A 15,814-nucleotide genomic window follows, 5' to 3' on the forward strand; every position below is an offset into this window, starting at 1 on the left:
TGGAGATAATTTGTTTAAACTGCACACAGTGGTAGGGGCATTGAATCGGAGTGCAGTGTCAAAGAACCATAACTCTATTTTGCACCATTTTTTAATTATCTCCTCTTTTAGAAAAATCTTGTCCTGGACATCACTCTAAAATTATATTAGATATCAAAATGAAACTTTGTAGGTTGTTAGATCTCAATGGGTAGCTTTGCAATGCACAAGAACCGTAACTTTGCCTTGCCTAATTTTGGAGTTATTGCCCTTTGTTCATTTTTACTTTTTGAACTTTGTCCGGAACATAACTCTAAAATTATAAGAGATATCAACGTGAAACATTGTAGGTAGATAGATCTCATTGCATAGAAGTGCAGTGCAAAAGAGCCATAACTCTGTTTAGCCCTATTTTTATATGCCCGAAAGAATTTTGGGCATATTATGTTATACCCCCGGGCGTACATCTGTTAGCAATTTGGTATCTGGAGCATAGATTATGGATGATTGTTCATATTGGGAAGAAGACCCCTATTGGTTTTGGGGTCACAACGTCAAAGGTCAAGGTCACTATTACCTTAAAACTGAAAACAGTTTACCGTAGCATAACTTTAGTTCCATTTGGCCCACAATATTCAAACTTCATAGGATGATTGTCCATATTGGGTAGAAGACCCATATTGATTTTTGGGTTACAAGGTCAAAGGTAAAGGTCACTATTACCTTAAAACTGAAAACAGTTTCTTGAGCATAATTTAAGTTCCATTTGGCCCACAGTGTTTAACTTCATAGGATGATTGTCAATATTAAGAAGAAGACACCAATTAATTTTTGGGTCACAAGGTCAAAGGTCAGTATCACCTTTACCTTGAAACTGTAAACAGTTTTTGCTCAATAATTTAAGTATTAATTAACCTACAGCTGTAAAATTTTATAGGATGAACAGCCATGTCCAATGAATGACCCCTATTGATTTTAGGGTCATAAGATCAAAGGTCAGGGTCACAATGACCTTAACACTAAAAATTGTGCTTTCTGGAGCATAACACAAGTTTCATTTGGCTTACAGTGTTCAAACTCCCTAGGATGATTGATCGCCTATATTGAATAAAAGATCCATATCTATATTGGGGTCACAAGGTCAAAGGTCAATATCAAATGACCTTAATATTTCACTATCAAACTTTATAGGATGATCATTTATATTGAGTACATTAATTATATGCCTTAAAAATTTTGCTTATATTATGTTATATGCCACCAAGGGCATATTTTACCCAGTTTTTTATGTAAATAAAATAATTAAAAATCATAAAATTTTAAAATGACAAAAAGAAAATGCAAATAATAATAATAATATTTCCATGTATGAATGTGAGTGTGTATGTAATCTACTATAATGTTTTATGATAAATTCTTTATATTCAGATTTAATATAATGTTTTGAAATCATAATGATATTGTTAATTACCCAACTGTTTGTGTTTTTTTCTTTCTATAACTACTACCCTAAAACAGTACTGTTCCCCAATAGAAAATAGACATTTTAAAATCCCTAAAATGGCTGTTCAAAATTCCCACAATGCCAAGTGATTTCTCTGAAATCATTTAAATCCAGCATATTCATATAAATCACCACTCAATAGTTCTACCTGTACATTGGTACAGTTGTTTAGGCAGTAGCGGATTTTAGGGTATACCGGATAACATGGTAGAAACAATGCTCATTTCCATAAAATATGCCTTTTTCAAAAAAATACAATTATACCACCAAAAAGAGTGATATATTTACCACCCGTCGTTAATTTTGTTTTATTTATTTCAAATTGCACAGAGAGTTTTTCTTACATAAATCAGAACAAGGTAACCGATTGTTGTCACCGTCAGACTGTTTATATGAGCGCTTCCAAAAGAAATAAACAGAAAACTATTGATCAACACCAAGTAAAGTAATGAAATATTGACATGATTTGGTGTAAAAATCATTTGTTTCTAATTTTTGAAAAGGTTTTACAGATATAACATGTACTGACACTAAAAATTATTGAAATCGAACAGCAAGTGTTTCTGTCAGTAATGGATTTTACATTTGGGGGTGGTCTCAAAATTTACTTTATCTGTCAAAAGTCCGTCAAAAGTGGATTAAAAGTACATTTTTAATAAAAAATATCCCAGTTTTAATGTTATAATATTATTTATGCTATTTCTTTTATAATTTTAACTAAGTTGTTTTTATACCTTTAATATACCATCATAATTAACTTTTCTTTCAACTAGATTGTAAGATTAATAATAGCTATATAATTATGTATATGTAAAACAATGCTCTTTTTGTGACTCCTTGAAAAGGCAACATATAGGGGATTACTTTTGTCGGCGGTGTCGGCGTCGTTGTTGGCGTCAGCGTCCCCTAAAGCTTGTCCAGAGCATAACTCAGTCACTTTAAGTTTGATTGACTTCAAACTTGGTATGCATGCTTCTTTCAATAACACGCAGTGCAGTGCACAAGCAGTCTTCGAATTATCCCACTCGACCGACGACCGAGTCAAGTAAATTTGCCATTGGTTGAGTGAAAATTCCAAATTAGTAGCCCGTCTGGTCAAGGGCTTTTTTTTTGTATCCAAATTAAGAAAATGTCAGAAATATGCAGAGCTCCAGATAGCAATGTTTTGGCTTGATGAAAATACAATATATTTCTGCTGCATTGGATGGAAAACTAAAAGTACTACTGTCAACACTGCTGTAAGTTGAAAACGAAAGTAGCAGGAAGTGAAATTGTGTACAAAGGGAAGGTAACTCTTTGGAGTTTCTGGATTAAGTTAAATTTGGCGTAATCATCGTAGGACTGAACCTAATATTCAATTTGTTTAGACTTATAATATAATGTTTTTGCTACAAAATAAAGAAAAATGATGTACTTTCTGCCACTTTAGTTATTGGAAAACATATTTCTCCCTTGCCATCTGCAGTTTTGTACTCAATATTTTCGTACCAAGTTTACAGTTACGGACAATTTCCTCAAAGACTAATATTTTTTGTTAGTTTTAAATCTATTATATTTTTTTTCTTTAATTCTTATTTCAATTATAATTAATCTAAACCAAAGAACAGGCACTAAAATGTAGAAAAAGAATGTGACACATTTTAACAACAACAAGTCAGCAACAACAAAAATGAGTCTTTTTGTTATTTTGCTGTGTATCCTAAACAAACCCTAGTCCAGGGAAGCCTGCCTTAACAGAGTAAGTTCTGTATTATTTCAAATTGTATCAATATTTTATTATAAGTCAGTGTGATTTATGTCAAAAAAGAACTTTTAGAAGGCAATGAAATAATGCAAATCCTTTTTATAAAGTTTACCCCAGATTTTCATTTTATTCTAGATTTTGACGAGTAAACCATGTTGAACTTAAAACGCTTATGAAATATTATTGATTGTTAGACATTTATTAGGGGTCATCTCATGCTTCACAATATATCTTTTCTCTTGTATTTTGAAGGCACTAAGCCAAAAAGGAACACTCAAAAAAAAAAAAAAATATGATAAAAGTAATACGAAAAGGTATAATTATAAATATGTTGTCAAGGCTTGTATCAGCCAACATGGTTACTAAACAACGAGGAGAAGGGTATTTTCAGTTTTTAAACAATTTTTTTTCAGTGTCTGGACAATGCCACAGAAATAACAAAATATTTCTTTTCATATGTAGTTTAAACTCTTCTTATTTAAATAATGAAAGGAAGAACAGTTGATTGTCAAATGGTATATAAAAACATATAGAAAGTGTTATTTCTATACAAAATGTATGCAAAAAATACCATTTTGGTTCGGGCTAGTTAAAATGTGTTCGGGCTAGTGAAATTTTTAGGCTGCTAGCCCGACTGGGCTAGTGCTGAAAAAAACTTAAGGCGAAGACTGCACAAGGACCGGTACTCTGCTCTTTTTAATTTTTGAGTTATTTTGTCCGGACCATTTCTCTTCAACTATAAAAGCTATGGACATGAAACTTCATAAGATGATAGATCTCATTAAGAAGAAGTGCAGTGCACAAGAATCTGTACTCTGCATTTCCTAATTTTTGAGTTATTTCCCTTTGTTAATTTTCATACTTTATTTTTGTCCGGGCCATTTCTCCTAATGTATAACAGCTATGGACTTGAAACTTCATAGGATGATAGATCTCATTAAGAAAAAGTGCAGTGCACAGGAACAGGTACTCTGCATTTCTTATTTTTTGAGTTATTGCCCTTTGTTAATTTTCATACTTTATTTTTGTCTGGGCCATTTCTCCGAAAGTATATAAGCTATGGACTTGAAACTTCATAGGGTGATAGATCTCATTAAGAGGAAGTGCAGTGCACAAGAACTGGTACTCTGCATTTCTTATTTTTGAGAAATTGCCCTTTGTTAATTTTCGTACTATATTTTAACCAGGTCATTTCTCCTCAAGTATAAAAGCTATAGACATGAAACTTCTTAGGATGATAGATCTCATAAAGAAAAAGTGCAGTGTACAAGAACCGGTACTCTGCATTTCTTATTTTTGAGTTATTACCCTTTATATATTTTCATATTTTATTTTTGTCCAGGCCATTTCTCATGTATTATAAAAGATATGGACTTGAAACTTCATAGAATGATGGATCTTATTGATAAGAAGTGCAGTGCATAGAAACTGCTGCTCTTCACTTATTATTTTTTGAGCTATTGCCCTTTGTTAGTTTTCGTATTTCATTTAACCAGGTCATTTCTCCTCAAGTATGAAAGCTATAGACATGAAACTTCTTAGGATGATGGATCACATTAAGAAAAAGTGCAGTGTACAAGAACCGGTAATCTGCATTTCTTATTTTTGAGTTATTACCCTTTATATATTTTCATTTTTTATTTTTGTCCAGGTCATTTCTCATAAATTATAAAAGATATGGACTTGAAACTTCATAGAATGATGGATCTTATTGATAAGAAGTGCAATGCATAGAAACTGCTGCTCTGCACTTATTATTTTTTGAGCTATTGCCCTTTGTTAGTTTTCGTATTTCATTTTTGTCCTGGCCATTTCTCCTAAACTATTTTGTTCACCAGGCGACACATCCAACTCGCGGAGTTCTAGTTCATTGAAATTTGTTGTTTTATTTTTCATACACAATACACATGCTTAGCTCAAGTTTATTGCACAATTTTTGGAATTTATGTATTCAGAATACATAGTTTACCTTTTAATTAATCTATACTAATTTTAGAGTTATTGCCCTTTGTTCATTTCTATACTGAACTTTGTTGGGGACATTGCTGTGAAACAACAAGAAATTAAGATGGTAGAGAGATCTCATTGATTAGAAGTCAAGTCCAAAGATCAGTTACTCTGCCTTGCTTAATTTTGAATTTTTTGCACTTTGAAGTTTGTCCTGGGACATAACTCTGAAACTACAAGAGGTGTACTTTTCTGTGTCCAAAACCTATTCGAGGAGCATCAACCGGTTTAAACCAGGCTCTTGTTTTTTCTGTTCATTATTGGTGAATGGGAAATTTTTTTAATTCCAGCCAAGTAGAGCAGTTACACCAACTATCACCAAACTCTCTGTCCGTTCTGGAAGACCAGGTTAGTTAAAATAATTATTTTTGATGATATCTTTTTTGTTCTCTAACAAATTTTTTTTTACTATCTTATAAGTCATACCTAAATTTTATTCGGACAAGAGGACATGAAAATTTATCTTGGACCACATGATTTATATTTTGCCAGGACAGAGGACCAATAGACCTTTGCACAGACTGAAAAAAAAAATCATTAGACAGAATGTTTGGTTTAATTATACCCCCCGCACAACTAAGTTGTGAGGGGGGTATACTGGAATCAGCTTGTCTGTCCGGCCGTCAGCCTACTCTCATGCAAAGTAATAATATGGCTAGAGGGACAATAGCAGAAGGGTTTTACGGGATGCAGAATTCTGCCTCCTTATACCCATTAATTTTGACATGTACGCATATAAGTTATCCACTTGCGTCCAAGTGTACGCACAGAAATAATCCTAGACAATAAATATTATTGTTTTTGACCCGATATGATTTTTTCTCTTTCTTCTCAAAGCTTGCAAAATTCCAGTTAAAATCTAATACAGTGAGCAGAAAATGCTGGCATTGTTCATTTTGGAAGTTAACATAACTGAAATCTACTGCACATGCTATTAAAAGTGCCCGCTGCAAAAACTGATGATGTTTACTTTGCAAGCTACAGTAACTGATGACGTTTACCATAAAATCTATTTTAGGTAGCTGTTTTTGGTATTTCTGTGGCTAAATTTAGACAGACTATTTATAACAGGCAATTACTAGTTAGCGTATCCAGTTCGGCGAATGTATTTCGTATAATAAAAAAGGCTGTGGTTTTTGCAAACTTATTTTTATAAGGGGGGGGGGGGGGGGTCATTGATTTTCCTTATATGTGTATAGCAAAATCTTAAGAAAATCTTCTTTGAAAAAACCCAAATAGCTAGAGTTAAGATATTAAGCATGAAACATCTTTTAGTGGTTGTCTACAAACAAAGTTTGTTCAAATAAAAGACCTGGGGTCAAAATTAGCCCCGCCCCGGGGGTCATTGATTTTCTTTATATGTGTATATCAAAAACCTAAAATCTTCTTTGAAAAAACCCAAATAGCTAGAGTTTAGATATTAAGCATGAAACATCTTCTAGTAAGTGTCTACAAAGTTTGTTCAAATAAAAGCCCTGGCCCGGCCCCAGGGGTGTCATTGTTTTTAACTATATGTGTATAGTATTAACTTAAAACAAATCTTCTTTTAAAAAAGCCCAATGAGCTAGAGCTTCGATGTTAAGCATGAAACATCTTCTTATGGGTGTCTACCAAGTTTGTGCAAATAAAAGCCCTTGGGTTAAATTGGCCTTGCAACGTTGGGGGGGTGGGGGGGGTGGGGGTTGGGGGGCCTATATAACAGGTGAGCGACCTCAGGGCCTTTAAACAAGGTAATGTTTATTGAATGCACTAAGCAATTATTCCAGCATCCCTATATCAAATCTTTGAATAAAAAATAATGAATAGCATATCAAAGTTACCTACCTACCTATCCTCTTCATGCCAAGTGGCACATAAGGCTGAAACCAGTTTCCTCCATTTTGGTCTGTCCTTTGCAACCTTCTCTAATTCTTTCCAGTTTTTTCCCATCTTTTTAATTTCAGTGTCTATGTTTCTTCTCCATGTTTCTCTGGGTCTTCCTCTATTTCTTTTCCCTTCTGCTGGTGTCCACTTAAGGGCTATCTTTGTGATGGAGTTATGCCCCTTCCTTATTATTTGAATTGTTTTTGCTTGATGGTGGCGATTATACATTTTTGGCCTGTTCTTTCAAAGAGATCACTGTTAGATATTCTCCTTGGCCAGTATATTTTACAAATTTTCCTCAAGTGGAGTGAAACCCTTTCAATCTCTGACTGTCTTTCTGTGTAAGCCTCCAACATTCTGAGCCATATAACAGAACTGACAAGATGTTGCTTTGGTACAGTCGTACTTTGGTTCTTTCTCTGATGCTGCTGGATCTCCATATTTTATTTAGTTGATAGAAGGCTGTTCTAGCTTTTTGTAGCCTGTTTGATGTGTTCTTTTCTGTAGCGTTTGTCTTGCTTATAATGCTGCCAAGGTATGTAAAGTCATTTACTTCTTCTAAATCTTTGTTTCCTAGTTTTATTAAAGGTGGTGACGTATGAAGTTGCATTGTCTTGGTTTTCTTTTTGTTTATGTTTAATCAGATCTGCTTTGCATTTATGTAAAGGTCATTAGTTTTCTTCTGAAGGTGGTTCGATGTTAGGGACAGAAGAGCTATGTCATCTGCGAAGTCAATATCTTCCAGCATTGATGTTAGTGTCCATCTTATTCCTCTACGTTTATTTCCTGTTGTTTTTCTCATGACCCAGTCTATTGCAACTAGGAAAAGCATCGGTGACATGATGCATCCTTGGCGTACTCCACTTGAAATGTTAAACCAGTTTGATATATTGTTGTTATGTAGTACACTGCATGAGAAGTTGTTGTAAAAACATTTTATTATATGGACAAGTTTTTCTGGACATCCATAGGCTGCAAGTATCTTCCATAGGCTCTCACGATGGATGCTATCAAAGGCCTTCTCAGAATCAATGTAATTTATATGCACTTTACTGTTCCACTCAATGCATTGCTCCATAAAGTTTCTAAGGGTAAAAATGTGATCGATGCAACTCACTTCAGGTCTGAAGCCTGCCTGCTCTTTTCTGATGTTTTCATCTATTGAACTGCTGAGTCTCATATATAAAGCTTACAGAAGATTTTACTTGGCACAGATAACAAAGTTATGCCCCGCCAGTTGTTGCAATTTGTCTTATCTCCTTTCTTTGGAAGCTTTATAATCAGGCCTTTGCACCAATCTTGGGGTAGCATTTCATTCCTCCAAATTTTGTTGAAAAGCTCTTCAAGTTTTTCAACTATAAACTTAGGGTCTGATTTTAGGTGTAGTGTTATAAGAAATTAACTCACTGGGTATGTCAATTATTGTTGTTGGTGTAATAAATATAATGGTAATGTCAATGAATTTAAGATTTTGAATCTACAAGCCTGAATTCCAGATTTGAATTTATTCTACTATACTAGTGCTAAATTCGATGACTGTAATGGTTTCGGCAAACTTAATTTATGAGGAGGTGTAAAAGTGCTTTTGTCAGCTTTGTGTTATATGATATTTTTTTAAATTACAACATACTGTATTTCTAGAAATGTACGCGTATACAATATTTCGCGTTTTTCACAACGTCGGCATTTTCACGGATACAAACTTTCGCGGATTTGTAGTAACCGCGAATTCCGGGAAAATTTAGTCGTTACAGCCTAAATAGGCTACTTTTTTTGATACTTGTCCTAGGACTGTTGGGTACTTTTAAATTTTTTTTACAATCCCTTTTCATCTATTGACTAGTCCAACACAGAGAGTTGTTCTGTGAACACTTTTATCTTATTTCCTTACCTTTTTCATTATGTGATTAAGTAAGATATAGTCAGACCAGTTAGCATTTATTTTCATTTGAATCATAACTTTATCTTCAAAATGTCGATATGTTTTTTTTCCCAGTATCAGACTGTACATTGCTTTTATTATAACAACATTACAGCTACTTATCAATGCACTTGATTGCTATTGTACTTTTAACAAAGGATTACACCTATTACAAGCAACTACACACCTCCTCTATTGTTTGTGACAGGTCTATATCTTTTGGATAGACCTGTTTAAACAAAAGAAAGTCTGTTAAGAGGTCTATCTTTTGCATGTGCACAGGTCTGTTCTAGTCAGACAGACCCGGTCATGAAATACATGTGAAAAAGTAGACCTGCAAATGCGCAGACAAAAAAAAACCAACTTGAAATGCAATCAAAAATTAAAAATTAAGATAAAATGTAAATGATTGTCATAATGAGTTTTTCTGGCTGCGTGGTTGACGCTTTGATTCCGGGTTGGAATTACAAATTGAAACCCAGAGAATGGTTTGGTCATTCGACAACATCTGGTACGGGGACATGTACTACAAATGGGTCAAGAGGCATAGAAAATGTATCGATGTCAACACCCCTTGTATAGTTACGGTTCATGTATCTCACACTTGCTAAGAATATACACATGTAAGTCTTTCATGGTCTGCTGGGTATCCGGACATTGTTCTTCTGACAGTTGCCCACTCTGAAGTTTGCCCCCTTTTTGCAGTGGCGGTCAGTTGCCCCCTCATATCTTTGGAAGGGGCAGACATTTGCCCCTCTCCCTGTTTAAAAAATGTTAAAATAGTGTATTGTTGAATTGTTTGCTACCAAAATACATCCCTATTGTCGAAATTCCATTGTGTTTAAATACACAAAAACTCTCGTGCAAATTTTTGAAATCCATATGTCTCCATTAGTCCATTGGCATACAAAAATCTATACACAAGATAACAAGTGACAAGTCACAACAGCATAAAAAGAGGGAAAAAACGTCCGGGGTGGCAGCTGTCCGAGGACAATTGTCTTTGAATCTGCATTGTCTGATAACATAATTATTCATTTTTAATTAACATACTTTCCGTTACAGACCTATTCACTTTATTATTGACAAATTGCACATTTAGCTTTTTTATTATTATTATTTTAAAGGGAAAAGCAAAGTTAAATGCAAAATATTTATTGTATTTAAGCAGAACATTGATAAAAGCTTGCCTGTATAATGCGTTGTGATAAAAATAATATTTGTGCATTACATCAAATGCTTCGGATCAGCCATTGCTCAAGCCAATATAGTTTTACTGTGTGTAAGTTGGATATCGGCCTCGTACATCGATCTTTCTGTTTAGGAAAGACCTGGTCACGAATTTCATGAAACACCTTGAGCGCGTATTTCAATGTCACATGAAATTCGTGACCTGAGGTCTTTCCTAATCAGAAAGACCTCGTACTCAATCGACATCCTATACAGAAAATCCAAGCCATTTTATGTACGCCAACTGTAAATGCTTTTTTATATGTCATGACTACTGAATAAAGTCAATAAGCATGATAGATACTAATAATTGACAATTTATTTCTTCAGGGTCCAAACAGGTATCTATTACATACATACATATTTCTTTACACATTTCTATATCACCTGCGTTTATATGTTTTTTGTGTAATTAGATTAATAAAAAATATTCTGCACGTTCATGATTATATTTGGTTGAAGCTTAGAGAAATGTTCGAGGATTTGTTATAAGTTACATATTCGCGGCTATAAAGATTCGTGGAATCATGCCTACCGCCAAAAAAGCGCTAACTTAAAAAGTGCGAAACTTTTCTAGGAATACAGTAACGGTACATTGTATTTAGTTGACTGGTCTGTAAAGTCACCTGTTGTGTGTTTACTATTACAGCTAAAATATTTACAGACAGATCAGTTTTCAGTCTATTGGTGTAATCACCTTATCTATCACAAAATATGCTACTAAAACATGACATTCCAGCCACTCAAAGACTAAGCCTGGGAAATAGCACATGATATTATAATAAAAGCCAAATTAATTGAAAGTGATAACAGATATTGAAATCATGTACTACTTACGAAAACAGTACGATATACATGCATATTTCTTACAGGGTAAATAAATGATTTCGAGCAAAATTGAGTGGTCTTCGTTAGTCTTTTTCAGTGAATATATTTTTGGACCCCTAAAATTTAGGCCTGGACTCCTACTTTTTTAGACTATGCATCCACTGGACCCCTAAAATATCAAAGAAATGTAAAACCCTGCAATATTCTTTCGCGTTGATGTCATTCATTCCGTAATGTTTTCATGTGGCTGATTTCTTTTGTTTGGAAAAAAAGAACAATAGAGAGAACAATTGAGTAGCCACATTATTACTGTCCTGTTAGAATGTTCGTTCAGCTGTCCGTCCGGCCTTCCAGCCGTCCGTCGGCTTTTCATTGTCTGCCAAATAACTTAAGATTCCTTTTACCCACAGTTTTCATATTTGGTATTTAGATTGTATATGATAAGTACATGATCCCTATTGATTTTGAGGTTACTGGATTAAAGGTAAAGGTCACAGGGGCCTTGACTACAAAAGGCTTGTCCACTCAATAATTTAAGATTCCTTTGACCCACAGTGTTCATATTTTGTTTAGAGATTGGTCTTGATAAGTAGATGAAGCCTATTGATTTTTAGGTCACCAGGTCAAAGGTCAAGGTCACAGGGGTCTTTACTAAAAAAGCTTTTCCGCCCAATAAGTTAAGATTCCTTTCACTTTTTGCATGGAGGTTAGTCATGATAAGTAGTGTCATGGTGACACGCCTCATTTAAGTTTTCTAAAATTCTTTTGCAATTAGTTCTAGGCTAATCTTTTCACTAACTGACCTGATACCACTTTTTTTAAGGGGGATGACTGAATTGATACATGTTTATATGAACAATATCTTTAGGTGGGATATGTTGAAAGTTAATGTTTTAGATGGGATGATTGAAATGATTGATTTGAAATGTTAGTATTGCAAGGTCAGGTGGGATGGCTGAAATGAAATGAATTTAAATGTTCCTATTCTATGTGCAATATGTTGAAATGTTACTATTTATAATATTGGTCTCAATGAAATAATGTGTGTTTGAATATTACTACTTTTAGGTGAGATTATTCAAATGGATGGAAAAATTTTTACTAATAAATACGGCAGCAGCATGACGGGTAATACTAAGTTACTAAGGTAAAAAATATGTTTAAAAGGAACAATTTTTGATAAAATTCTATCATATTATATTGTTATATATATATATTGTTACATGAGATTAATTGATTCTTTTGGAATTCAAATATTAACTTTATGTCGTGGATATCCTATAATATACATTTGTATTGAATCTTAAATGACCTGTAATCATATTTGTATATCAAAATTATTAACAAAAGTGAACGAAAAGAGAAAAAAAATACAAGAGGTAATTCGAATATAAAAATATACATATATATATATTATTATTTTTCAGGGCGTATGTTGGACCTCGAGAGTGTGACGTGAAGAACAATGATAAATTGTGAGTTAATAAAGTGGTAACAATATAAAAAGTGATAATATTGTGTAAATTAATTGATAAAAAAGTGAATAAAACCATAAAGCAATGAAATTAAGCGTTTTTTTAATAAACCAAAAATTAATCATTTTATTTAATGCAATTGAAAAGTAACAGTGTTAAATTCCATGTACATGTATTTCATTTTTTTTCTGTCTCAGCATTGTTTTCACTTTTTACTATATTTTAACTCACTATTCGTATGTTTACATATGTTTTTCAGCTATGGCTATCAACTTAATAGGCTTTCTACAGATGGAAGCATGAAATGTAAAACTCAAGGTTCATCTGTCGGCAAGTGATTTTATCTTACATTTAGAAGTTGTTTGCATTTTTATCTTACATTTTAAAGTTGTTTGCATTTTTATCTTTCATTTAGAAGTTGTTTGCATTTTTATCTTACATTTAAAAGTTGTTTGCATTTTTATCTTACATTTAAAAGTTGTTTGCATTTTTATCTTACATTTAGAAGTTGTTTGCATTTTTATCTTACATTTAAAAGTTGTTTGCAAGTTTTCTGTCCTCAACATGTCATATATAACACATTGGTACGATGTTGCATAATTATATTAAATTAATTTTAAATGCATATTTTTCTTGAATATAGGCTAATTTACCTTTTTTCCATTCTTAATTCTGTAGTTTTAATTACATTGATTTTTATGATTTTGAAATTAAAATTCTCAACTGTTAAGAATCACTCACTGAAAAAACTTACCATTAGAGAAACTGATTTGAAATGCTAATATATGTCTTAAGAAGTTATTTATAATTATGCTATCATTTTCAGGATTTTTCAACGTAACTTACGTTCTTTCATTTGCTTATGGAAGGTATGTTCTCTTTTGTTCATTTATATTTATGGTCATTGACTTATGTATGGTCTGTAATTTATTAACATGTGGACAATACCTTGGCACCTTGCCCAGAAAAACTCAATTATATGTCTATCTATAGTAACATACATCACTGTGATAATTCTGTTCCCTCTTTTTAGTACTTCAGTAATCATGTATCATTAAAATACATGTATCCAAACTCTCCGCAGCGGTTACTTCCCCTGATCAGTACAGAAAACACTGCCACCACAAGTAAATTTGGTTGTCAGAGAGCTGAATATATTTTTTTTTCACTTTTAATTTTAAAGTAGAATACTTTATATCATTTTACTTTTCTTTCATTAAAATATTATGCTTAATGTACAAGAATTTAAAAATGTACTAATAAAAATTATTTTGTAAACATAACAAAAGATATTTTGACTTTAACATCCTATGTATTATAAGTAAACAATGACTGAAGTTAGACAGTTATTGAACGATTGCGTAGAAGATTTTGATCCGGTTCTTGTTTTGAAATGTAAGCAAATTGAGAGTTTTGAACATATTTTATTTGGTAAGGATGTAATTGTAAATCTGCCAGTTGGATATAGGATCCTTGGTGTTCTGAAACTGGCTGCCATGTTTTTGTCACATGATACAACTATCGTCACATCGGTTTCTTTGGTGGAAGTGTTTATAGAAGCAAAGCGTGACGTAACTGCTGTGAGGAGTTTGACATGTATCCTGATGACGGTATTGAAAGACTGAAACTGGTAGATCCTTGAATAAACCAGATTATAAACCATCCTGAGACTGATGTTTAACATGTGTTCTCTCCTTCTCTTGATTTACTTGTTTATGAATATTAATGATTTTAAATAAATCTTCAGTTAACATGACCTGATTTTTTTAAGTTTTTTTATATGAAAATGGTAAATGTTATATTAAAAACAACATTATAAACATTGTTGATTAGCAAGTTAACTTGAATATTGTCTATGTATTTTGAATACAAAATGTACATCCAATGTAGAACTGAAATTTACATCATACGCTTCACATATAAATAAGACTTATGGCCAGTGCCTACATGTTTTACTGTATTTCTTAATTATTATCTTTTTCATGTTTTAGATCAATGGCTGATGCTGATTTGTATCGTGTATCTTATACTGATGAAATTTATATGTATCAAACATATACAGGTATTATATCATAAATTTCTTGATAAACTATGGTGGCTTATTGGTTCCATCTTGCATAAACTTGATATAAGTACATGGCATTATCAAGGTAAAAAGTCCCCCGCAATCACTGTTTCTATTTACCACTCAGTGGACTTTAAATTAAAAATGGAACACATGTTATGAAAGTGATGATGATTTGATTTAATTGAAAATATAAGACAAATATATAAAAGAGAGCTGCATTTAATATTTTTGTTCAATTTTAATGTTTTACAGGGGATATTTTTTATTGTATTATAGCTTCAACTTGGCTGGGCTTCCACTGAATGATAAAGCTTGTACAAGTTTGTTGTATAGAATAGAAGTCTTTTATTATGATTAAATGATTATTTTATGATATTTTAATTATTATTAAACAAGAGTAGTATAAAATATTCATAAGACAAGATATATATATATTGTATTGATTTCAAGCCATAAAGTATTACACTATGAATCTAACATTTAAGCATAGCAAGAATTACTGTACCTGAATGTAAATTAATACAACATAACTTACATTTATATACGTATGTAAGTCAATTATTTTAGAAAGGTATTTTTTTTTGTTATTTTTAGTTTTAGTAATTTAACAGAAGACTGATAGTTAAAATAAGTACACAGTTTTTAATACAACAAAATTAAGAAATAAGAATATATACAGTAGAACTTCGGTAAGTCAAAGTTGAATGGACTTGCGTATAAACTTTAACACATCGGGACTTCGACTCATGAATCAGTCTCAATTTCATGACAAAATTTTGAGGCGTTGATGTATACAAGCAAGTTATAAAAGGGGTAACAAAAAGGAAGGGCAATAACTAAACCAGCTTATAGTAAAAAGATCACATGTGATTCATAATCATGCAACACCGGGTCACGGAAGTTCTCATATAATAGTTGTTCTTTCTGTTTACTTTCAAATATCACTGTGGTTATTTGAATAGTAACAGTTCAAGCTTTTTATCACACATTTTTATACGCATTCAAAGATAGTTTGAACACATGAATACGTAATTAACATCTGTCACACAAGTTGATAGGAAATCATTTTTCACGGCTAGGAAAGGTGTGAAAAATGTCTCGAGATTGAAGGTGTAAAAAAAATATCGAAAGACTTATTTATAGTAAATTGTATTTGATTTATTCATACAGACCACGAATAAGCCTCCGACACATT

General features: G+C 32.5%; 1 protein-coding gene across 2 annotated transcripts in view; it reads left to right on the forward strand.

Moving 5' to 3' along the window:
• LOC132756357 (fibrocystin-L-like) overlaps positions 1–15,814 on the forward strand; it is a 230,449-nt gene that overhangs the window by 46,090 nt on the left and 168,545 nt on the right. For both annotated transcript variants that reach the window (XM_060747413.1, XM_060747412.1), the window contains exons 6-11: positions 5,525–5,582; positions 12,145–12,223; positions 12,504–12,551; positions 12,811–12,881; positions 13,378–13,420; positions 14,543–14,613. In XM_060747413.1, coding sequence (XP_060603396.1) covers positions 5,525–5,582; positions 12,145–12,223; positions 12,504–12,551; positions 12,811–12,881; positions 13,378–13,420; positions 14,543–14,613 — 370 coding nt within the window. The remainder of the gene's footprint in view (positions 1–5,524; positions 5,583–12,144; positions 12,224–12,503; positions 12,552–12,810; positions 12,882–13,377; positions 13,421–14,542; positions 14,614–15,814) is intronic.

Source organism: Ruditapes philippinarum, unplaced genomic scaffold (assembly GCF_026571515.1).
Source record: "Ruditapes philippinarum isolate M1 unplaced genomic scaffold, ASM2657151v2 ctg1014_1_1_1_1, whole genome shotgun sequence".
Taxonomy (NCBI): Eukaryota; Metazoa; Mollusca; class Bivalvia; order Venerida; family Veneridae; genus Ruditapes; species Ruditapes philippinarum.